The following is a 24459-nucleotide window of genomic DNA, read 5'->3' on the forward strand; positions in this document are numbered from 1 at the left end:
CAGGAGCACTCTGGACAGAGGAGGTAAAGGTGGTGTACAGAGAGGGGTAGAGATGGGAACAGAGAGAGATAAGAATGACACAGAGAGGGGTAAGGATGGTACAGAGAGAGCTAAGGATGGCACATAGAGGGGTAAGGATGGTACAGAAGGGGGTAATGATGGTACATAGTGAGGTAAGGATGGTACAGCGAGGGGTACGAATGGGTACAGAGAGAGAGACAGTGAAGGAGAGAGAGGTAAGGATGGGTACAGGCAGAGGTAAGGATGGTACAGAAAGAGGTAAGGATGGATACAGAGAGGGGTGAGGGTGGGTACAGAGAGGGGTAAGGATGGTTCAGAGAGAGAGAGAGACAGTGAAGGAGAGAGAGGTAAGGATGGAACAGAAAGGGTTAAGGAAGGGTACAGAGAGGGGTAAGGATGGGCATAGAGAGAGGTAAGGATGGGTACAGAGAGAGGTAAGGATGGTACAGAGAGAGGTAAGGATGGATACAGAGAGGAGTGAGGGTGGGTACAGAGAGGGGTAACGATGGTTCAGAGAGAGAGAGAGACAGTGAAGGAGAGAGAGGTAAGGATGGTACAGAAAGGGTTAAGGATGGGTACAGAGAGGGGTAAGGTTGGGCATAGAAAGACGTAAGGATGGGTACACAGAGGGGTAAGGATGGATACAGAGAGGGAGAGAGAAAGACAGTGAAGGAGAGAGAGTTAAGGATGTATACAGAGAGGTGTAAGGATGGGTACAGAGAGAGAGAGAGAGAGAGAGGGAGAGAGAGAGAGACAGTAAATCAGAGAGACGTAAGGATGGGTACAGAGAGGGGTAAGGATAGGCACAGAAAGAGGTAAGGGTGGGTACACAGAGGGGTAAGGATGGGTACAGAGAGAGAGAGAGAAAGACAGTGAAAGAGAGAGAGGTAAGGATGTATACAGAGAGAGGTAATGATGGGTACAGACAGAGAGAGAGAGAGAGAGAGACAGTGAAGGAGAGAGAGGTAAAGATATGCAGAGAGAGGGGCAGGGGTGGGTACTGAGAGAGGTAAGGATGGGTACAGAGAGAGGTAAGGATGTATACAGAGAGAGGTAAGGATGGATACAAAGAGAGAGAGAGACAGTGAAGGAGAGAGAGGTAAGGATGGGTAAAGAGAGGGGTAGGGATGGGTACAGAGATAGGTGAGGATGGTACAGAGAAGGGTAAGGATGGTACAGAGCGAGGTAAGGATGGGTACAAAGAGAGAGAGAGACAGTGAAGGAGAGAGAGGTAAGGATGGGTACAGAGAGGGGTAGGGATGGGTACAGAGGGAGGTGAGGATGGTACAGAGAAGGGTAAGGATGGTACAGAGCGAGGTAAGGATGGGTACAAAGAGAGAGAGAGAGAGAGACAGTGAAGGAGAGAGAGGTAAGGATGGGTACAGACAGAAAGAGGTAAGAATGAGTGCAGAGAGAGGTAAGGATGGGTTCAGAGAGAGCTATGGATGGGTACAGACAGAGAGAGAGACAGTGAAAGAGAGAGAGGTAAGGATGGGTACAGAGAGAGAGAGTTAGTGAAAGAGAGAGGTAAGGATGGTACAGAGAGAGGTAAGGAAGGATACAGAGAGAGGTAAGGATGGATACAGAGAGAGGTAAGGATGGGTACAGAGAGAGAGATAGTGAAGAAGAGAGAGGTAAGGGTGGGTACAGAGAGAGGTAAGGGTGGGTACAGAGAGAGGTAAGGATGGGTACAGAGATGGGTAGGGATAGGTACAGAGAGAGCTAAGGATGGGTACAGAGAGAGGTAGGAATGGGTACAGAGAGGGATAAGGATAGTACAAAGACAGGTAAGGATGGGTACAGAGACGGGTAAGGATGGGTACAGAGAGAGGTAAGAATGGGTACAGACAGGTAAGGATGGGTACAAAGAGTGAGAGAGAGAGACAGTGAAGGAGAGAGAGGTGAAGGAGATGGAGGTGAGGATGGGTACAGAGAGGGGTAAGGATGGGTACAAAGAGAGAGAGAGAGAGACAGTGAGGGAGAGAGAGGTGAAGGAGAGAGAGGTAAGGATGGGTACAGAGAGGGGTAGGCATGGATACAGAGAGAGGTAAGGATGGGTACAGAGAGGGGTAAGGATGGGTACAAAGAGAGAGAGAGAGAGAGAGAGACAGTGAAGGAGAGAGAGGTAAGGATGGGTACAGAGAGGGGTAAGGATGGGTACAGAGAGGGGTAAGGATGGGTACAAAGAGAGAGAGAGAGAGAGAGAGAGAGAGAGAGAGACAGTGAAGGAGAGAGAGGTAAGGATGGGTACAGAGAGGGGTAGGGATGGATACAGAGAGAGGTGAGGATGGGTACAGAGAGGGGTAAGGATGGGTACAGAGAGGGGTAAGGATGGGTACAGAGAGGGGTAAGGATGGGTGCAAAGAGAGAGAGAGAGAGAGACAGTGAAGGAGAGAGAGGTAAGGATGGGTAAAGGGAGGGGTAAGGATGACAAATTTCATACACAATACTACACATGCTAGCCAGTGTCACATACGCTACCAAATGTTACACGTGCTATCCACTGTCAGACATGGTGCGCAATGTGACACGCACTACCCCTAATTTGTGTGACCCCCCCATGCTGACTAGCAGTGGGATTCTTGAGTACATAAGAGTCATCCAGTCACCCGATAGCAGTCTACAAACATTGCTGTAGTTTTTTCTCTGTGTTGTTGAGTGGGGAACCTCTGCTCCCTCCATATGTGTACATTTCTTCTACTTCACTAGAACCAGTAAGAGTAAAGGACTGAGGGCCAGATGTACGTAGCTTTTTCTTGGTTGCAAACGGGCCACTTGCGACTAAGAAAAAGCATTTCCTTAAGTACAAATCCAGATTTGCGTTTCGTTATCCTATTTGCTGAATTGCAAAATGGGTTTGCGACTCACTATTAGGAAGGGGTGTGCTAAGTGCGTCCCTTTCTAATAGCAACTCGCAGTGGTATGCATGATTGTTTTGTGGCCGTGAAAGCAGTCACAAAACAATCACAGTTATCACCAATTTTAAATTGGTGGTAACCCATTCTGAAAAGGTGATGGATCCCCAAGGGACCCCTTCCCCTTGGTGAATGCATGCGAACATGTTTTTTTAAGAGCAGGCAGTGGCCCCAGGGACCACTTCCTACTCAAAAAATTAAACAGAAACATTCATTTTTTTGCCTTTGAACGCATCCCGTTTTCTTTCAAGGAAAATCGGCTGCATTAAAAAAAAAAATAGTTTTATTCAAAAGCAAGCAAAGACAGTGGTCTGCTGTCCCTAGCAGGCCACCATCCCTATGATTGTAGCTATTCACAGTGGGTCACAAGTTGCGATCAACCTCATGAATATTGATGAGGTAGGTCTATTTGCGTCCACTAGTAATTGCAAAAGAAACTCAATGGAGTACATTTGGAATGGCAATTTCCTCATTGCGATTCGCATTGAATCGCAGATAGGACATTGCAGTTCCAAATGTTCATACATGTGATCCTGAATTCTTTCTTTTTAAGCCTACCTTTAGGAACAATAAAACAATCACAAACAAATGCTCATGTATAAAAAATAATATATCCTATAATCTTAGCTGCGGAGTCGATCTCAATCCATATCAAACCCCAGAGGTTCTTTCATATCTCTTTCTATCTGGATGGGGATTTGAAAACTCACAAAAATATTCACAGGATCAGACAGGACTGCAGCTCTCACACCTTGAGCTACATTATTTGCATAAGAAGTGATTGGACTTTCTATCGTGGAGAGGGGGTTCCACCAGGGTGTGGGGTTCATCATTATAAGGAACGCAGGTTTTACCATGTTCTAAATGTTTCAGCAAAACCGCCTACTAAGCCTTTTTGTAAGGGCTGGTAACTGTGTCTATGAGGTACCTGTGTGTATGAGGCATGAAGTCACCTCTTAACCCCCATAGAAGGGTCAGCACCTTATCTATGAGGTACCTGTGTCTATGAGGCTTGGAGTCCTCCCTTAAACCTCATTGTAAGGACCAGTACCTGTGTTTATGGGGCATGAAGTCACCTCTTAAACCCCTTAGAAGGGTTGGTACCTTATTTATGAGGTACTTGTGTCTATGAGGCATGAAGCCCCTCTTGAACTCCATCGCAGGGGCCACTACCAGAGCCAATGAGGCATGAATTTTCCTCTTTAACCCATTAGTAAGGGCCAATACATACGCTGATGTGGTATGAAGTCCCCTCTTAAACCACGTTACAAGGGTCAGTAACTGAGCTGATGAGGCATGATGGTTCTTTTCAAACCCCATTGCAAGGTCCAGTGTCTGAGCCAATAAGGGATGAAGCTTCCTCCTAAACCGCACTGTAAGGCCCAGTACCTGTGCTGAGAAGTCATGAAATACCCTCTCAAACCTCCTAAATCCATCAAATTAGAGAGGGAGTATATTGCAGTAGTACTGCAAAGGTGACTGGCTATACACCCTGCTGGTAGCTGCACATGTGCTTGAATGCTGCAGAGGGGTGAGTGCTCACACAAGGGCAGTCATTGGAATCTTATCTCGTGAAGCGATATCAGAGGCAACTACATCTTCCGCAGCCCTTACAGACTGTACCTTAAATGCAATGTGGGAAGCAAGCTGTGGACTTGACCTGTGGCAAATAGCCATCATGAATCAGATTCACAGAGATGAAACTAGATTTCTTCACATTTCCTAATGAACCTATTGCCACCCATGATGACCATCCGCAGTCATGTAGGAGGGGCAGGTGGACAACTCTGAAGGAGTTCAGAAAAGTTTGAGGTAAATGTAGCTCCCCTTACAAAGAGCTTCTTTGATCAACCTGTTACAGTGACCAAGCAGCTGGCACATCTCTCACTTTTGTTGATGTGAATTTTAACAGTTTAAATATTTTAAAGTTAATTGGTGCAGATAATTAGCATTTGGTGTCCTTTTATTACCTTTTTATAGAAATGAAAATCTGTATTAATTGATAAATATTAAGAACAGTTGATCTGTAAGATGTATTCCACCCTCCTTGCCACAAACTGGCCTAAAAGTGTTTCCTTAAAGCTCACCGTTCGGACAGCACTCCTGAACTAACGCCCCTGAACTAACAGCTCATTCTTCATTGGGCCCTTCTGCCTATGGGCCCAACAATTGGCTGAGGCGTCTGATTTGACATAAACACAATGGTGCATTGACTCACTGAAGTTTCACTAGTGCACAATAGTGCATCTGTCACTTGCATCCCTCTGAAGGACTCACCTGGTGTCACTGCCAGCCAGGTCCCAGCTCCAAAGAAGAGTCTGTTGCCAAAGCTCACACAGTGCCACACACCTTTACACAAACCTCAGGAATCGCCTCACTAGGGGTGCGTGAACTTTATCCTCTCGAGTCCAGATGTTCACCCTTGTGAAAGACCCTTGGGAGGTGACCAGGCAGTGGTCTGTGGACCTCAGATACCCTCAGCCTTCCTACCCCCACCTCTCACAGACCCCCAACCTTCCCCACCTTCCACAGACCCCCGGTCTTCTCATCCCACCTCTCACAGACCACCACCTTCACACCCCTACCTCTCACAGATCCCCACCTCCCCACCCCTACCTCTCATAGACCACTTAAGCCATTCACACCTTGGTGATGCCATTTAGCAGAGCTTAAATGGGACAAAATGTGGAAAGTTGGTCCTGGGAGCAGGTGAAACACCCACAAAGAGACACAGCCAAAGGACACCTGCTTCCCCAGGACCATTCACAGCAGAGCCAGGGTGGGGTTTACCACAGGCAAAGTTATCAGCAGGGCTTTAAATAGAAATATAGGAGTGCTGGTACCCAGTACAGGAGAGTACCTGTCCTTTTAGAGCAGGGTCTATCAGGACAACCCCCTGTGGTGTCTACAGCAATATTTCATCTCAGATCGATCGATGAAGTAAATCTCTATCATAGCTCGCACTTGGATTTTAATAATGAGTTTTATTGTTCAGACAGATGGCCCACACTCTATTATCTGTTATCTGATAATATTATAACAATGACCTGGATTCAGCCGCATTCAACAAATACTAGACTAACTCTACAGAAGGAACGGGTGGGACATATTATGGAAACAAAATATACATTTATCACCTAAATAAAGTCAGCAGACCATTTCAAAATGACATTCATATAAAAGTGTAACAACTACATCTGCCACATCTCAACACCATAGTGTGGATGATTTGTAACTTCAGCAATATGTATTATTCAGGTGTGAAATATTTGTGGAGTGCAACTCTCACAAATTTGATAAAACTGAGATAAGCCTTGGTGGGGCAGAAACCATCTCCCTGGTGTGAGGTGCCCTAGGACAAAGGGTAGACTTGGGGGCTTCCATGGCACCACCAGAGAGGACCCTCAACCCTCTTGTACCCTTAGCCAGCCCCTCGCCTGTCCTTGCCACCGTTGTCAGAAAGGACCCTCCCTAGTCTAGTCTAGTCTGGAGGATTTGTAAAGTGCATGGCTACCTGGAGGCCTCCTAGCACTGGTGCAAAGTAGCACGACCGACAGGTGGCATTACATGTTGAATAACCAGGTCGTTATGGCCATGCAGAATGAAAGTTAATTAGTGACTTGCCACGTTTTAAGAGGAAGAGAATTCCAGAGTCTGGGGGCTAAGTAACGGAAGCACCAGCCTCCCCAGCAGGCCTTCATGACTGTAGGAATCTGAAGGAAGTGAGCGAAGATGATCTGAGCAGTCTAGATGGATTATAAGGAGAGGAAAGAACTCACTAGGACGTGGACTATCCTATAAAACGCTTTGTGCAGCATACACAAAACTTTAGATTGGATCCGCTGTTGGACTGGCAGCCAGTGTAGGTCCTTAAGGGCTCTCTTCATGGAGTGTTGTCTTGGCACACCCATCAGCAATCTGGCAGCTGCATTTTGCACCACCTGTAACCTATTGATGACGTAACCAGGCAAACCAAGATATAGTGCATTGCCATAATCAAGTTGTGAAAGATTGAGGGCCTGGCTGATAATTCTCCTTCCTAAGAAAGGAAGCATAAAGAGGACCTTTCTCAAAAGTCTCAGTACTTTAAAACATTGAGCAGAGGAGGAAGTGAGAATTACCCACAGCCTTCTCTTAACTAGCACTCCTGAGCCTGAGATCAGAGGAGGAAGAGAGAATAACCCACAGCCTTCTCTTAACTAGCACTCCTGAGCCTGCGATCAAAGGAGGAAGTGAGAATAACCCACAGCCTTCTCTTAACTAGCACTCCTGACCTTGAGATCAGAGGAGACAGTGAGAAAAGCCTGTAGCCTTCTCCTATGTATGGTGATGACATACCTGGCTTTACTGCTAATCTAGTTCCGTCTCCGAAGAACATCTTCCAGCCTGAGCTCTGTCTCACTTTGACAAACACACTTACAAAAACATCACTCTCTCTGGCTAAGATGTCTAGAGTGGAGGTGTGTAGGGGCATGGGGGGCGATGAAACAACACTGCAGGGAGAATATGGGACTACATGGAGAATGAACTCCATGGCTACCGAGATTAGGAGAACCAGGACCAATTGGATCAGGAGACACTAGTTCACAGGGGCACCCGAGACAACAGGAAGAAGTGAACCTAAGACCTTATGAAGGAGGATACCCTGAGACCACAGGTAGAGGAAGACATGATGGGACATGAGATGATAGATAGAAGAACATTAACAGCCACAGAGAGGAGGCTGGAGACCACAGGGGAGAAGAGGACCTGAGACCACAGGGGAAAGGAGACGCAAGATAACCAGAAGAAAGAGACCTGAAACCATAGAGTGAAGGAAGCCTAGGACAGCAGCAACAAGGATTCCTTATGGAGACCTGAGACCACAGGAAGTAGCTGTCCTGAGAGCATGGAGAAAGAGGAGACATGAGACCACATGGAGAAGGAAACCTGAGACCACAGAGAGTAGGAGACCTGAGACCACTCTTAACTATTGCCCCTGACCCTGAGATCGGAGGAGGCAACAGGAACAACCCACAGCCTTACCTTAACTATCACTCCTGACCCTGAGATAAGAAGAAGTTCCTTGGCAGTCAAATTATCTTGAGGTTTTGCTTCGTAAAACCACTATCTGCAAAACCGTCAGATTGTGAAATTTCCTCCTGACTTGCGATCTATTTTCATGAGTAAGTTGGGGTTTGCTCTTGAAAGGAGATTCAACTCCACTTGTCACGGGGACCTTAAAACTCAGCGAAGAGTGAAAATGGTCTTTGATAATTCCGAATTATCACTGACAACATCCAGCTTTTTATAAATATTACGTTCCAAGGTGGACCTTAAATATAACATCAAGAGTGAAGCGCAGTGATGAGTACCTACATGGGCAGTGGCGAGTACCTACCTGGGTTTACACTTAATTGTGTTCTGCCTCCAAATCGCGCCTTCCGCCCTGTTCCATAATTCACACTGTGACACAAGGACCACAAAAAGCATCTCTGTCTCAGTGTGGGGGGGGTTTGTCTGTGACACTGAGGTGAGTGTGTGGGGGGTTGTCTGTGCCACTGTGTTGTGGGCTTGTCTGTGACACTGAGGTGAGTGTGTGTTTGTGTGTGCATGTGTGTCTGTGTGTGTGTGTGTGTGGGCGGTGTGCGTGTGTGTGTTGGGGAACGTGTCTGTGACACTGAGGTGTGTGTGGGGTGGCTTGTCTGTGACACTGAGGTGTGTGTGGGGGGCTTGTCTGTGACACTGAGGTGTGTGTGGGGGGCTTGTCTGTGACACTGAGGTGTGTGTGGGGGGCTTGTCTGTGACACTGAGGGTGAGCTGTAGCACCTTATGGTAAGAAGGCGTACATGAGGGTGAGCAGCACTGCCTGCGGGTGAGAAGTAGTACCTGCTAGTGAACAATGATACCTGAGGGTTGAAGGTGGCACCTGAGGATAAGAGGTGGTAGTTGAGGGTGAGCAGCAGTGCCTGCTGGGGAACAGTGATACCTGAGGGTGAGCAGTGGTACCTGAGGGTGAGATGTGGTAGTTAAGGGTGACCAGTAATAGCTGAGGGTGAGAGGTGTTACCTGAGGATGAAAGGTGGTACCTGAGAGCAATGGTGGTACCTAAGGGTGAGCTGCAGTACCTTAGGGTGAGCTGTAGCACCTGAGGGTAAGAAGGGGTACCTGAGGGTGAGCAGCAGTGCCTGAGGGTGAGCAGTGGTACCTACAGATGAACAGTGGTACCTGAGGGTTGAAGGTGGCACCTTAGGGTGAGAGGTGGTAGTTGAGGGTGAGCAGCAGTACCTGAGGGTGAGCAGTGGTACCTGAGGGTGAGCAGTGTTACCTGAGGGTGTAAGGTGGTAGTTGAGGGTGACCGTGGTAGCTGAGGGTGGGCAGTGTTACCTGAGGGTGAAAGGTGGTACTTGAGGGTAATAGGTGGTACTTGAAGGGTGAGCTGCAGTACCTAACGGTGAGCTGTAGCTCCTGAGTGTAAGAGGGGGCACCTGAGGGTGAGCAGCAGTGCCTGAGGATTAACATTGGTACCTGAGGGTGAACAGTGGTTTCTGATGGTTAAAGATGGTACCTGAGGGTATTAGGTGGTACCTGAGGGTGAGTTATGCAATCATCTTGAGCTCTGGACTTACCTGGCTTCACAGAGAGCTTTGTTCCTTCCCCAAACACCAGCTTCCAGCTCCCCCCAGTATTCACACAGTAACAGGGTCTTCATCAAAAACCTCTCTCTTGCCCGGAGCCCTCTTTTCTCCTGCATCCTGTGCACTTATGGTATCAATCATAGTGAACGTCTTCTCAGGAGCCTCTCTCGTCACACCACTGCTTACGGCTCGGTGTATACCCAGGCAGAAGCTGTGCGCACTGTCTTTCTGTGCACACATGTCTCATGTTGAACAGGTGGTCACAGGTCCAGCTGAAGTGTCAAAGGACATCTGTGATGACTATGGAGGCCAGAGGAGGCAGCAGGGACCCTCTGGGGTTTTCACTCCACGGAACTGAGCTGGCAAACTTCCCAGAACCTGATGAACTACCAAAGACCTGTGGTCTTAGGATGGGCATGACCTCTTCCCGGCTCTCATATATCAGAATGCCATCAAGCTCTGTTAGACAAGTACAGTTATTGCAAAATATCTTCATTTGCAGAACCTTTGGTGCAGCTAACTATAAAGCTGTGCAAACTTCCAGTAGCCGGACAAACAACTGAGAAAGCTTTTATAATCTGGTTTTAAAACTGTGTAAACTTGCTGCATCTAAACCTAAAGCAGATTAAGCTTGCTGCGTCCGATCCTAAGGCTGTGGAAGCTTGCTGCATCTGATTCTAAGGCTGTGTAAGCTTGCTGCGTCCGATCCTAAGGCTGTGTAAGCTTGCTGCGTCTGATCCTAAGGATGTGTAAGCTTGCTGCATCTGATTCTAAGTATGTGTAAGCTTGCTGCATCTGATCCTAAGGCTGTGAAAGCTTGCTGCGTTTGATCCTAAGGCTGTGTAAGCATGCTGCATCTGATCCTAAGGCTGTGAAAGCTTGCTGCGTCTGATCCTAAGGCTGTGTAAGCGTGCTGCATCTGATTCTAAGGCTGTGCAAGCTTGCTGCATCTGATTCTAAGGCTGTGTAAGCTTTCTGCATCTGATTCTAAGGCTGTGCCAACTTGCTGCATCTGATTCTAAGGCTGTGCAAGCTTGTTGCATCTGATTCTAAGGCTGTGTAAGCTTGTTGCATCTGATTCTAAGGATGTGTAAGCTTGCTGCATCTGATTCTAAAGCTGTGTAAACTTGCTGCATCTGATTCTAAGGCTGTGCAAGCTTGCTGTATCTGATTCTAAAGCTGTGTAAGCTTGCTGCATCTGATTCTAAGGCTGTGCAAGTTTGCTGCATCTGATTCTAAGGCTGTGTAAGCGTGTTGCATCTGATTCTAAGGCTGTGCAAGCTTGCTGCATCTGATTCTAAGGCTGTGTAAACTTGCTGCATCTGATTCTAAGGCTGTGTGTAAGCTTGCTGCATCTGATTCTAAGGCTGTGTAAGCTTGCTGCATCTGATTCTAAGGCTGTGTAAGCTTCCTGCATCTGACTCTAAATCAGTGTAAGCTTGCTTCATCTTATTCTAAGGTTATACAAGCTTGCTGCATCTGATTCTAAGGCTGTGTTAGCTTGCTGCGTCTTATTCTAAGGTTATATAAACTTGCTGCGCCTAATCCTAAGGCTGTGTAAGCTTGCTGCATCTGACTCTAAAGCAGTGTTAGCTTGCTTCATCTGATTCCAAAGTGTGTTAGGTTGTTGCATCTGAATCTAAGGCTGAGCAAGCTTGCTGCATCTGATTCCAAAGTGTGTAAGCTTGCTGCATCTGATTCTAAGGCTGTGTAAGCTTGCTGAGTCTGATTCCGAAGTGTGTAAGCTTGCTACATCTGATTCTAAGGCTGTGGAAGCTTGCTGTGTCTGATTCCGAAGTGTGTTAGGTTGTTGCATCTGATTCTAAGGCTGTGGAAGCTTGCTGTGTCTGATTCCGAAGTGTGTTAGGTTGTTGCATCTGAATCTAAGGCTGTGCAAGCTTGCTGCATCTGATTCTAAGGCTGTGCAAGCTTGCTGCATCTGACTCTAAAGCAGTGTAAGCTTGCTGCATCTGATTCTAAGGTTGTGTAAGCTTGCTGCATCTGACTCTAAAGCAGTGCAAGCTTGCTGTATCTGATTCTAAGGCTGTGTAAGCCTACTGCGTCTGATCCTAAGGCTGTGTAAGCTTGCTGCGTCTGTTCCTAAGGCTGTGTAACCTTGCTGCATCTGATTCTAAGGTTGTGTAAACTTGCTGCATCTGACTCTAAAGCAGTATAAGCTTGCTGTATCTGATTCTAAGGCTCTGTAAGATTGCTGTATCTGATTCTAAGGCTCTGTAAGCTTGCTGCTTCTGATCCTAAGGCTGTGTAAGCTTGCTGCATCTGATTCTAAGGCTGTGGAAGCTTGCTGCGTCTGATTTCAAAGTGTGTTAGGGGACTGCGTCTGGCTTTAAAATCTGTGTAAACTTGCTACATCTGGTTTCAACGCTGTGTTGTCTTGCTGCATCAGGCTTTAAAGCTGTGTTAGCTTGCTGCATCCGTCTTGAAAGCTGTGTTATCTTGCTGCATCAAGCTTTAAAGATGTGTTAGCTTGCTGCATCTGGCTTTAAAGCTGTGTTAGCTTGCTGCATCGGGCTTTAGAGTTGTGTTATGTTGCTGCATCAGGCTTTGAAGCTGTGTTATCTTGCTACATCGGGCTTTGAAGCTGTGCTAGCTTGTTGCATCTGTCTTTAAAGCTGTGTTATCTTGCTGCACCAGGCTTTAAAGCTGTGTTAGCTTGCTGCATCTGTCTTTAAAGCTGTGTTAGCTTGCTGCATCAGGCTTTAAAGCTGTGTTAGCTTGCTACATCAGGCTTTAAAGCTGTGTTAGCTTGCTGCATCTGGCTTTAAAGCTGTGTTAGCTTGCTGCATCTCTCTTTAAAGCTGTGTTAGCTTGTTACATCTAACTTTAAAGCTGTGTTAGCTTGTTACATCTGGCTTTAAAGCTATGTTAGCTTGCTGCATCTGTCTTTAAAGCTGTGTTATCTTGCTGCATCGGGCTTTAAAGCTGTGTTATCTTGCTGCATCTGGCTTTAAAGCTGCATTAGCTTGCTGCATCAGTCTTTAAAGCTGTGTTAGCTTGCTGCATCTGGCATTAAAGCTGTGTTAGCTTGCTGCATCTGGCTTTAAAGCTGTGTTAGCTTGTTGCATCTCTCTTTGAAGCTGTGTTATCTTGCTACATCGGGCTTTGAAGCTGTGCTAGCTTGTTGCATCTGTCTTTAAAGCTGTGTTATCTTGCTGCACCAGGCTTTAAAGCTGTGTTAGCTTGCTGCATCTGTCTTTAAAGCTGTGTTAGCTTGCTGCATCAGGCTTTAAAGCTGTGTTAGCTTGCTACATCAGGCTTTAAAGCTGTGTTAGCTTGCTGCATCTGGCTTTAAAGCTGTGTTAGCTTGCTGCATCTCTCTTTAAAGCTGTGTTAGCTTGTTACTTCTAACTTTAAAACTGTGTAGGCTTGTTACATCTGGCTTTAAAGCTGTGTTAGCTTGCTGCATCTGTCTTTAAAGCTGTGTTATCTTGCTGCATCGGGCTTTAAAGCTGTGTTATCTTGCTGCATCTGGCTTTAAAGCTGCATTAGCTTGCTGCATCAGTCTTTAAAGCTGTGTTAGCTTGCTGCATCTGGCATTAAAGCTGTGTTAGCTTGCTGCATCTGGCTTTAAAGCTGTGTTAGCTTGTTGCATCTCTCTTTAAAGCTGTGTTAGATTGTTACATCTAACTTTAAAGCTGTGTTGTCTTGCTGCATCTGCCTTTAAAGCTGTGTTAGCTTGCTGCATCTGTCTTTAAAGCTGTGTTATCTTGCTGCATCGGGCTTTAAAGCTGTGTTATCTTGCTGCATCTGGCATTAAAGCTGCATTAGCTTGCTGCATCAGGCTTTAAAGCTGTGTTAGCTTGCTGCATCAGGCTTTAAAGCTGTGTTAGCTTGCTGCATTTGATTTGAATGCTGCGCAAGCTTGCTGCATCAGGTTTTATAGTTGTGCAGCCTTGCCATATATGCAAAGTAAGCAATGCAGGTTTGCGTCCTGGATTATGCGTTTTACTACCAGAATATCAATCATATAAATCATTTTACCATGAAATGTTGAATGAAAGTATATGTAATTTGATTTAGGTCTAGGGTAGTCAGTCCCACATATATGTACCTTGATGATATATATAGTCAAGGTATGTGGAAGTGAGGTAAGAGTAGCATATGTATACAGACCTACATATACTTACCTTCTCATTATTATAGTAGTCAATCATCTGGTGACAGTATTTTTACACAACAATCAGTGTTCTGTTATACAACCAGATTTTGATCCTAGGTAAAAATACTCAACAACTATGAAACTGTGCAAGACCCTCCAATAGATTTGTAAGTCTGTCATGATTATCGACCATATATGGGTTAAACCCTTCGCTATAGATCAGAGTTGCAGAGGTGGTGAAGGTTTAAAGGTCTGCATACACTCCGGGGCATTCAACTCGGAACAACAACCACCCTCCTGAATTCCATCAGGTAACAACAACCACTTACCTTAATTCAATCAAGTGACAACAACCGCTCTCCTGAATTCAATCAAGTGACAACAACCACTCTCCTCAATTCAATCAAGTGACAACAACCACTCTCCTCAATTCAATCAAGTGACAACAACCACTTACCTTAATTCAATCAAGTGACAACAACCACTCTCCTGAACTCAATCAAGTGACAACAACCACTCTCCTCAATTCAATCAAGTGACAACAACCACTCTCCTCAATTCAATCAAGTGACAACAACCACTCTCCTCAATTCAATCAAGTGACAACAACCACTCTCCTGAATTTAATCAAGTGACACCAACCGCTATTCCGAATTCAATAGAGTGACAACAACCACTCTCCTGAACTCAATCAAGTGACAACAACCGTTCTCCTGAATTCAATCAAGTGACAACAGCCACTCTCCTGAACTCAATCAAGTGACTATAACCACTCTCCTGAAATCAATCAAGTGACAACAACCACTCTCCTGAATTCAATCAGTGTCCTCTACAAGGAGACCCAATAAATCACCTGTAAGTCTATTGTGTCCATCGGCCATATATAAATTACACACTCTGCTGTAGGAGAGAGGTGTAGGGTTATTGCTGAAAGCTCTGCAAACTCTCTAGGTGAGTGTTACTCAGGAGAAGAGCAAGACCCCTGAATTCAATCAATGCCCCCTATAAACAGATCCAACAACACATGTGTAAGTCCATGGTATTCATTGACTCATACATAGGTTACACACTCCGTGCAGACAGAGGTGCAGCTGAGAGGTCCTGGGACATTAGATGTAACAGAATTACTCAACAAATACCATTGTGAACGTGAACTCTCAGTAACAGAGAACCTCCTGGCCCTCATGCCGGCTGTGCATTTCTGAGTCATTGCACTCACCCGGTAACACTGTCAGCCGGGTCCCAGCACCAAAGAGGATTTTCTGGCCCGCATTGGCACAGTGGTCTAGGCCTTAACAAAAACCTCAATGCTCCCTCCATCCGTTCTTAATTTATCCTCTGGTACACAGAAATCCCTGCTCGTGATAACGTGACACACTCATGGAGTAAGGTACCACTAGACAGCAGCTAGGTACCGCTACATACCTCTAGATACCACTAGACACCGGTAGATACAGTTAGATACCGTCAGATACTGCTATATCGCTGCTGTATACTGCTAGATACTGCTAGTCAGCCGCTAGATACCCCTAGACAGCCGTTAGGTACTGTAGATATCACTAGACAGTGGCTAAATACCGGTAGGCAGCGGCTAGATACCGCTAGACAGCCGCTAGATATGGCTAGACAGCAACTAGATACTGCTAGACAGCAGCTAGATACCACTAGACAGCTGGTAGATACCACAAGATACCCCTACATACCACTAGACTGATGCTAGGTAACACTAGATAATGCTAAATAGCACTAGGCAGCCGCTTGATACCGCTTGACAGCCGCTTGATATTGCTAGACAGCAGCTAGCTACTTCTAGATAGCACTAGATGCCACTAGATAGCACTAGGCAGCCGCTTGATAGCGCTAGATAGCTGCTAGGTACCGCTGTACAGCCACTAGATACCGCTACATAGCACTAGATACCACTGGACAGCTGCTAGATACCACTCGATACTGCTATATACCACTAGACAGCAGCTAGATACTGCTGTATACACCTAAATACTGTGAGACAGCTCAAGATACCACTAGACAGCCACTCAAAACTGTTAGACAGCAGCTAAATACCACTACATACACCTACATACTGCTAGGAAGCCACTAGATACCGGTAGACAGCCACTAAATACCGGTACATAGCACTAGATACCACTGGACAACTGCTAGATAACACTAGATACTGCTATTCACCACTAGACAGAAGCTAGATACTGCTATATCCACCTAAATACTGTGAGACAGCTCTAGATACCACTAGACAGCCACTAGATACTGTTAGACAGCAGTTAAATACCACTACATACACCTACATACTGCTAGACAGCCACTAGATACCGGTAGACAGCCACTAAATACCGGTAGACAGCTGCTAGATAGCACTATATAACACTTGATACCGCTACATAGTCGCTAGATACTGCTAGATACCTGTAGACAGTTGCTAGATACCGCTAGCTACAGCTAGACAGCCTCTAAATACCTCTAGACAACCGCTAGATACCACTAGACAGTCACTAGATACAGATAGACAGCCATTAGATACCGTTAGATACTGCTAGACACACCTGCTACATAGTCACTACATACCTCTAGACAGTCGCGAGATACAACTAGATACCTCTAGTTCCCACTAGATACCACTAGATACTGCTAGATACCTCTAGCTACCACTAGATACCGGTAGACAGCCTCTAGATAGCACTAGATGCCACTAGATGCCGCAAGATATTCTCTAGATACTGCTAGATACAGCTAGGCAGTCTCTAGATAACTCTAGACAACCACTAGATACCGTTAGATGGTCACTAGATACTGCTAGACAGCCGCAAGTTACCACTAAATACCGCTAGATGCTGCTAGATTTATTTAGGTACTGCTAGATAGCCACTAGATACCTCTAGACAGTCGTGAGATACAGCTAGATACCGCTAGAACCCACTAGATAACACTAGATACTACTAGATATTGCTAGATACCACTAGATATCACTAGATACTGCTAGATACACATAGTTACTGCTAGGTAGCCACTAGATACCTCTAGACAGTCGCAACATACAGCTAGATATCGCTAGATACTGCTAGAACCTGCTAGATACCTCTAGATACAACTAGATGCTGCTAGACGCTGCTACATAGCCACTAGATTCCTCTAGACAGTTGCAAGATACAACTAGATACTGCTAGAGCCCACTAGATACCACTAGATACCTCTAAATACCACTAGATACCACTAGATAGCACTAGATACCTCTAGATACCACTAGAAACCACTAGCTACCACTAGATACCAGTAGACAGCCTCTAGATAGCACTAGATGCCACTAGTTGCCGCAAGATATTCTCTAGATACTGATAGATACCTGTAGACAGTCTCTAGATACTTCTAGATACAGCTAGCTAGTCTCTAGATACCTCTAGACAACCACTAGATACCGCTAGAAAGTCACTAGATACTGCTAGACAGCCGCTTGATACCACTAGATACCGCTATATACTGCTAGATTCATGTAGATACTGCTAGATAGCCACTAGATACCTCAACACTGGGGCAAGATACAGATAGATTCCACTAGAACCCACTAGATACCAGTAGACAGGCTCTAGATTGCACTAGATACCACTAGGTGCCGCTAGATGAGCTCTAGATGGTCTCTAGATACCTGTAGACAATCTCTAGATACAGATAGATAGCCTCTAGATACCACTAGACAACCAATAGATACCGCTAGACAGTCACTAGATACTGCTAGACAACCGCAAGATACCACCAGATACCGCTAGATACTGCTAGATACATGTAGATACTGCTAGATAGCCACTAGATTCCTCTGCACAGGCGCGAAATACAGATAGATACCGCTAGAACCCGCTTGATACCACTAGATAGCACTGGATAACACTAAATACTGCTGGATACCACTAGACACCAGTAGACAGCCTCTAGATAGCACTAGATACCACTAGATGCCGCTAGATGGTCTCTAGATACTGGTAGATACCTGTAGACATTTTCTAGATACAGCTAGACAGCCTCTAGACAACCACTAGATACCGCTAGACAGTCACTAGATACTGCCAGACAGCTGCAACATACCACTAGGTACCTCTAAATACTGCTAGATACATGTAGATACTGCTATATAGCCACTAGATACCGCTAGACAGTTGCGAGATACAACTAGATACTGCTAGATACTGCTAGAACCTGCTAGATACCACTAGATACCACTAGATGCTGCTAGACAACCTCTATATACCTCCAGGCAGCCACTAGATACCGCTAAACAGTAGCTCGATACTGCTAGATAGCCACTAGATGCCTCTAGACAGTCCCAAGATACAGCTAGATACCGCTAGAACTCGCTAGATACCACTAGATACTGCTAGATACATGTTGATACTGCTAGATAGCCACAAGATGCCTCTAGCACGAGATACCGCTAGATACCACTAAATACACATAGATACTGCTAGATTCCACTAGATGCTGCTAGATACTGCTAGACCTCTAGATAGTCACTAGATACCACTAGATACTGCTAAATACTTGTAGATAATGCTAGATACCACTAGATACCACTAGAACTCACTAGATATGTCTAGACAGCTGCAAAATACCACTAGAACCCACTAGCTACCAAAAGATAACACTAGACATCACTAGATACCGCTAGATGCTGCTAGATACTGCTAGACAGCCACTAGATACCACTAGACATTACACTTGGCAAGAACATTTTTAGGCGACCTTTAAGGACAGCACCCTCTGCCTCCAAATGTTCATTGTCCTAAAAGTGGAGGTGATAATGTTGGCCCCGCTTCGAGAGGAGGAACAAAGCTGAATTTCTGGTAATATGGACCATGCACGACACTTACAAAGACCAAATCTACACTGCTTTTCTTCAACAAGTACATTTCATAACTAAAAAACAGTAAATATGTTGTGATGTTGTCACCATGAAGCTGTCAATGCAGAAAATACAGAACCAGAGGTGCTAATGTCAATCAAAGTGCTTATTTAGATTGTAACAATGTTATTCACATGGCACATAGTACACTCTGTGGTGTCTGTATTCAGAAATACAGTATAATAGGTATGGGCTCAGGCCACATGCAGATGGGCGTAAAGAAAAAACACAGAGGAGTTACCTCCCCTTATACTGCTTGGCACTCTTACACTGACATAAAACAAAACTGGTACAGGCCGTGTGCATCACCCTGTGCTGCCCCAGTCCACAGCAATAAACCACCCATCGTCCACCGAAGAGTCATGGAATAACTGAAGAGATCTGCCCTTGCTGCTGGCCAATGGAGGGCATGAACTCAGGCCACCACTGCAGGTCCCCACAAGATACATTCTTCGATCACTCTCTGACATCTCACAATGACAATCAGATGTGGGATGATACTACCAAAGTCCATCCCAGCAGGTCACCCCAGCATGTCCCCCTCCAACCCATGCCTGCTCAGGACCATAAACCTTAAACAAATATTCCCAGAATGGACATCCCAGTGCAGTAACCAGCTACGTGGACTACAATCTTAAGAAATTCCTTACAGGTACCTGCAGAGCTGCTCAATGCCACCGGCCTGCAGAACACCATAAACTACAGTCCTCTCTCTCACACTTCTTCACCCACCACACTGCTAACCCTGTGTCCCATAACACCATAACCACATCGCGGTGGTCACCACGCACAATACGGAATCACTTCTGACACAGGATCAAAACAAAGACATCATCCTTCCAACCACACACCATACACTGCCGAACACCATAAACTACAGTCCTCTCTCACACACTTCTTCACCCACCACACTGCTAACCCTGTGTCCCATAACACCATAACCACATCGTGGTGGTCACCAAACACAATACGGAATCACTTCTGACACAGGATCAAAACAAAGACATCATCCTTCCAACCACACACCATACACTGCCGAACACCATAAACTACAGTCCTCTCTCACACACTTCTTCACCCACCACACTGCTAACCCTGTGTCCCATAACACCATAACCACATCGCGGTGGTCACCAAATACAATACGGAATCACTTCTGACACAGGATCAAAACAAAGACATCATCCTTCCAACCACACACCGTACACTGTCGAACATGCTGCTGATGTGGGCAAGGGCCTCAGCATCTCACGTATGGATAGAAAGTGCTACACAGTTACTGCAAAACATTTACGGCCACATGTATCAAAGGACTTTGCATTCATAAACGGTGCGAATCGGTAAATTCCACCGTTTGCAAATGTAAAATAGACTTTCACTATGTATGAAAGGCATTGGAGTCCCATTTTAGGAAGTCAACATTTTTTGATTTTTGTTGCTTACCAAAAACTAAAAAGAATTTGGCGTCCAGTCTGTGCCATAAAAGTAACGTAACCCTGATGCAAAGCTTTAGTAAGTCTCCTCCTAAGAGTCTTTCAAGCGGTTTGTGAGCTAACAGAATAAGCATGATTCCTCTTGGGGGGCTTTGGCTATTTGAAAGCAGCTCTTTGCCTGAAGAGTAGAATGAATACTTCTATCTCTCCAGGGGGTCACTGCTCCTCCTGGCCCTGCTTGGTGCAGGTGAGGCACTGGGGTGGACACAGACTTACAGGTGTCACTCGAGTACCTGACCCCTAAGCTCGGGTCCAGGGCTGCCCACCCGTGAGTGTGCGAGCCCACCGATTAGCAGGGAGAGCCGAGCCGGAGCCGAGGGTCAGTTCTGACTCTAAGAGACCGTGCACGTGCCGAGCCTTGAAAACGTTTGACATGTGAATTGTGCAACAAACCATTAGGTAAATCCAACACCAGGCACCTAGCCTGAGCCTTTAATGACCCGACCACCTCCAACCCACCCTCACAGCAGTGTCCCCCCGGGTCTGGTTGGGAAATGCTCCAGCGCTCAGTACTCACCAGGTTCCACTGAGAGCTTTGTTCCTGCTCCGAATATAAGTTTCCAGCTCCCTATACCTTGCACACAGTGACACTGTGTGCATCAAAAACCCTCTCACCCAGAAGTATCCTGTGTACACTCATCACCAGTGTTTATAGAGGAAGGACAGGAGTGTAGGAACTCACTAGCATAAGGTACCTATTAGTTACTGAGATGTGCTGGCACAGGCATCGTGTACCTATTAGTTACTGAGATGTGCTGGTACTAGCATAAAGTCCCTTTGAGTTATTGAGATGTCCTGGTACAAGCATAAAGTACCTATTAGTTACTGAGATGTGCCGGTACTAGCATAAGGTACCTATTAGTTACTGAGATGTGCTGGTACTAGCATAAAGTACCTGTGAGTTACTGAGATGTCCTGGTACAAGCATAAGGTACCTATTAGTTACTGAGACGTGCTGGCACTAGCATAAAGTACCTATTAGTTACTGAGATGTGCTGGCACTAGCATAAAGTACCTATTAGTTACTGAGATGTGCTGGTACTAACATAGTGTACCTATTAGTTACTGAGATGTGCTGGCACTAGCATAAGGTACCTATTAGTTACTGAGACGTGCTGGCACTAGCATAAAGTACCTATTAGTTACTGAGATGTGCTGGCACTAGCATAAAGTACCTATTAGTTACTGAGATGTGCTGGTACTAACATAGTGTACCTATTAGTTACTGAGATGTGCTGGCACTAGCATAAGGTACCTATTAGTTACTGAGATGTGCTGGTACTCTGACATTAAACATACTTAACATCTTCTAAGATGTGCTGGCACTCTGACATTAAATGCACTAAAGGTGCTGGATAGGTTCTGGTACTGTGCCTTTAAAAGAACTGCATCTCTTCTGATGAGTGCAGGTACTGTGCCATTTAAGGTAAGGGATTTCTAGTAACAACGCTGGCACTCCGCCATGAAAGGTAAGGTACCTCTTGTATCCGTGCTGGTACTCTGTCATTAAAGGTATGGAACCTCTAGTAACAGCACTGGTACTCCACCATGAAAGGAACCTCTAGTAACAGTGCTGATACTCCACCATGAAAGGTATGGAACCTCTAGTAACAGTGCTGGTACTCTGCCTTTAAAGGTATGGAACCTCTAGTAACAGTGCTGGTACTCTGCCATGAAAGGTATGGAACCTCTAGTAACAGTGCTGGTACTCCGCCATGAAAGGAATGGAACCTCTAGTAACTGCGCTGGTACTCCACCATGAATGGTATGGAACCTCTAGTAACAGTGCTGGTACTCTGCCTTTAAAGGTATGGAACCTCTAGTAACAGTGCTGGTACTCTGCCTTTAAAGGTATGGAACCTCTAGTAACAGTGCTGGTACTCCGCCATGAAAGGTATGGAACCTCTAGTAACAGTGCTGGTACTCCGCCATGAAAGGTATGGAACCTCTAGTAACTGCGCTGGTACTCCACCATGAAAGGTATGGAACCTCTAGTAACAGTGCTGGTATTCCACCATGAAAGGTATGGAACCTCTAGTAACAGTGCTGGTACTCTGCCTTTAAAGGTATGGAACCTCTAGTAACAGTGCTGGTACTCTGCCTTTGTTCCATAAGACCTTTGCCCTGAAATCAGAGGGGTCAATGTCAGGAAAGCAGCCTCTCTTCACTATCCTAACCCTGGGCTGAGAAGAGAGAGAGAAGCAGTGACATTCAGTCTCTCTTAATTATCACCTCTACATTAAGATCAGAGGAGACTGTGGAGTAACCCGCAGACTCCTAACACCTCTACCTTAAGATCAGAGGAGCAGTGAGAATAACACACAGCCTCCTACCACTACCTTGAGATCAGAGGAGGCTGTGGAATAGCATGCACCCTCCTAACACCTCTACCTTAATATCAGAGGAGACTGTGGAATAGAATGCACCCTCCTAACTCCTCTACCTTAAGATCAGAGGAGGCAGTGAGATTAACATACAGCCTCCTACCACTACCTTAAGATCAGAGAAGACAGTGAAAATAACACGCAGCCTTGTAACACCTCTACCTTAAGATCTGAGAAGTAGTGAGAATAACACACAGCCTCCTGCCACTGCCTTAAAATCAGAGGAGACTGAGGAATAACATACAGCCGCCTACACCTCTACCTTAAGATCAGAGGAGACTGAGAAATAACACACAGCCTCCTAACACCTCTACCGTAATATCAGAGGAGGCAGGGAGATTAACACGCAGCCTCCTAACACCTCTACCTTAATATCAGAGGAGACTGTGGAATAGAATGCACCCTCCTACCTCCTCTACCTTAAGATCAGAGGAGGCAGTGAAAATAACAAGCAGCCTTGTAACACCTCTACCTTAAGATCGGAGAAGTAGTCAGAATAACACACAGCCTCATACCACTGCCTTAAGATCAGAGGAGACTGAGGAATAACACACAGCTGCCTACACCTCTACCTTGAGATCAGAGGAGGCAGTGAGAATAACACGCAGCCTCCTAACACCCCTACCTTAAGATCGGAGAAGTAGTCAGAATAACACACAGCCTCATACCACTGCCTTAAGATCAGAGGAGACTGAGGAATAACACACAGCTGCCTACACCTCTACCTTGAGATCAGAGGAGGCAGTGAGAATAACATGCACCCTCCAAACTCCTCTACCTTGAGATCAGAGGAGGCAGTGAGAATAACACGCAGCCTTGTAACACCTCTACCTTAAGATCAGAGGAGACTGTGGAATAACACGCAGCCTCCTAACACCCCTACCTTAAGATCGGAGGAGGCAGTGAGAATAACACGTAGCATCTTCTAACACCAGAGATCAGGCCATGATTCTTTTGTTTTTCTGATTGATAAATCAACAGAGTGGAGATTGCGATCAATGTACTTCTACTTATAATTTTGTCCCTGAAGATGCCACAGTGCTCGGCCTCCACCTCAGTCTGATAAAGTTCCCGTACAGGGGTCGTCTCTGACATGGTCAGTTTTAAGTGAGGGTCTCACACCGTCTGACCATCTCTGGTATAAGACACTCACTCAGGCCCTGCTCCATCGCTTTTTCTGTTCAAGTCTCACCATCTTGCAGGTAAACACAACTTAAAACAGATTTAATTTCATCTTTGTAATAGGTTGATCAGAAAATATCAGCTTTAGGATTAGAGCCTAATTTAGAGTTTGGTGGACAGGGTAATCCGTCACAAACATGAGGGATTCCCCGTCCACAGTATTACAATCCTAATACATCTTATGGACATTGTGATATGAAGGGTGGGATATCCGTCGCTTTTTGACAGGGTAACTCCTCCGCCAAACTCTAAGTCAGGCCCTAAATATCAGAAGTCGCCCCCGCACTCTCTGTGGTGCCACCTGTGTCTTTCTGTAAAATGTGGTTCTCTTAGAATACTTTATTGTATAAATTGTCTACCAGTTCTTGCTGAAATACACTCCATATCCTGTCACTGGACTTTTTCCATTGAAAACAGACTTTCTAAGACAAAAATCCGATGTCTTTCTCTAAAGATCAGTCTGCATGTCTGCCATTAATTAACATCAAAACAGAATTTTAAACCTGTAAAAAGCTTTAGATCATACTTGGCTTTACTGTTAATCGACTTCCGCCTCCAAAAAGCATCTTCGAGCCGGATCCATGATTCACACAGTGACCAACAGACTTACAAAAAGCATCACTTCCTCAAGCAAAGGTCCCCTCCCTTGGACGTGGGGGACAGACACACAACCCTGCAGGGTGTACAACTCACAAGCAGACTCCCACTTCCCACCATTTACTACATATTCTGGATATAAAATGGCACTGCACACCCACAGTCTCATAACACAACTTAAGGGGGCCCCTGCAAAGTACATGTAGGTGGCCCCCTCCCCTGGA

General features: G+C 45.7%; 1 gene segment (V, D, J or C); it reads right to left on the reverse strand.

Moving 5' to 3' along the window:
- The window catches only part of LOC138287218 (T-cell receptor alpha chain constant-like), a 68359-nt gene extending 44144 nt beyond the window's left edge, over positions 1-24215 (reverse strand). Inside the window, 1 exon segment of the C gene segment in view lies at positions 24165-24215. Coding sequence covers positions 24165-24204 — 40 coding nt within the window.
- Positions 24216-24459: the final 244 nt, after the last annotated feature.

This window comes from Pleurodeles waltl, chromosome 4_1 (genome assembly GCF_031143425.1).
Source record: "Pleurodeles waltl isolate 20211129_DDA chromosome 4_1, aPleWal1.hap1.20221129, whole genome shotgun sequence".
NCBI classification, from domain to species: Eukaryota; Metazoa; Chordata; class Amphibia; order Caudata; family Salamandridae; genus Pleurodeles; species Pleurodeles waltl.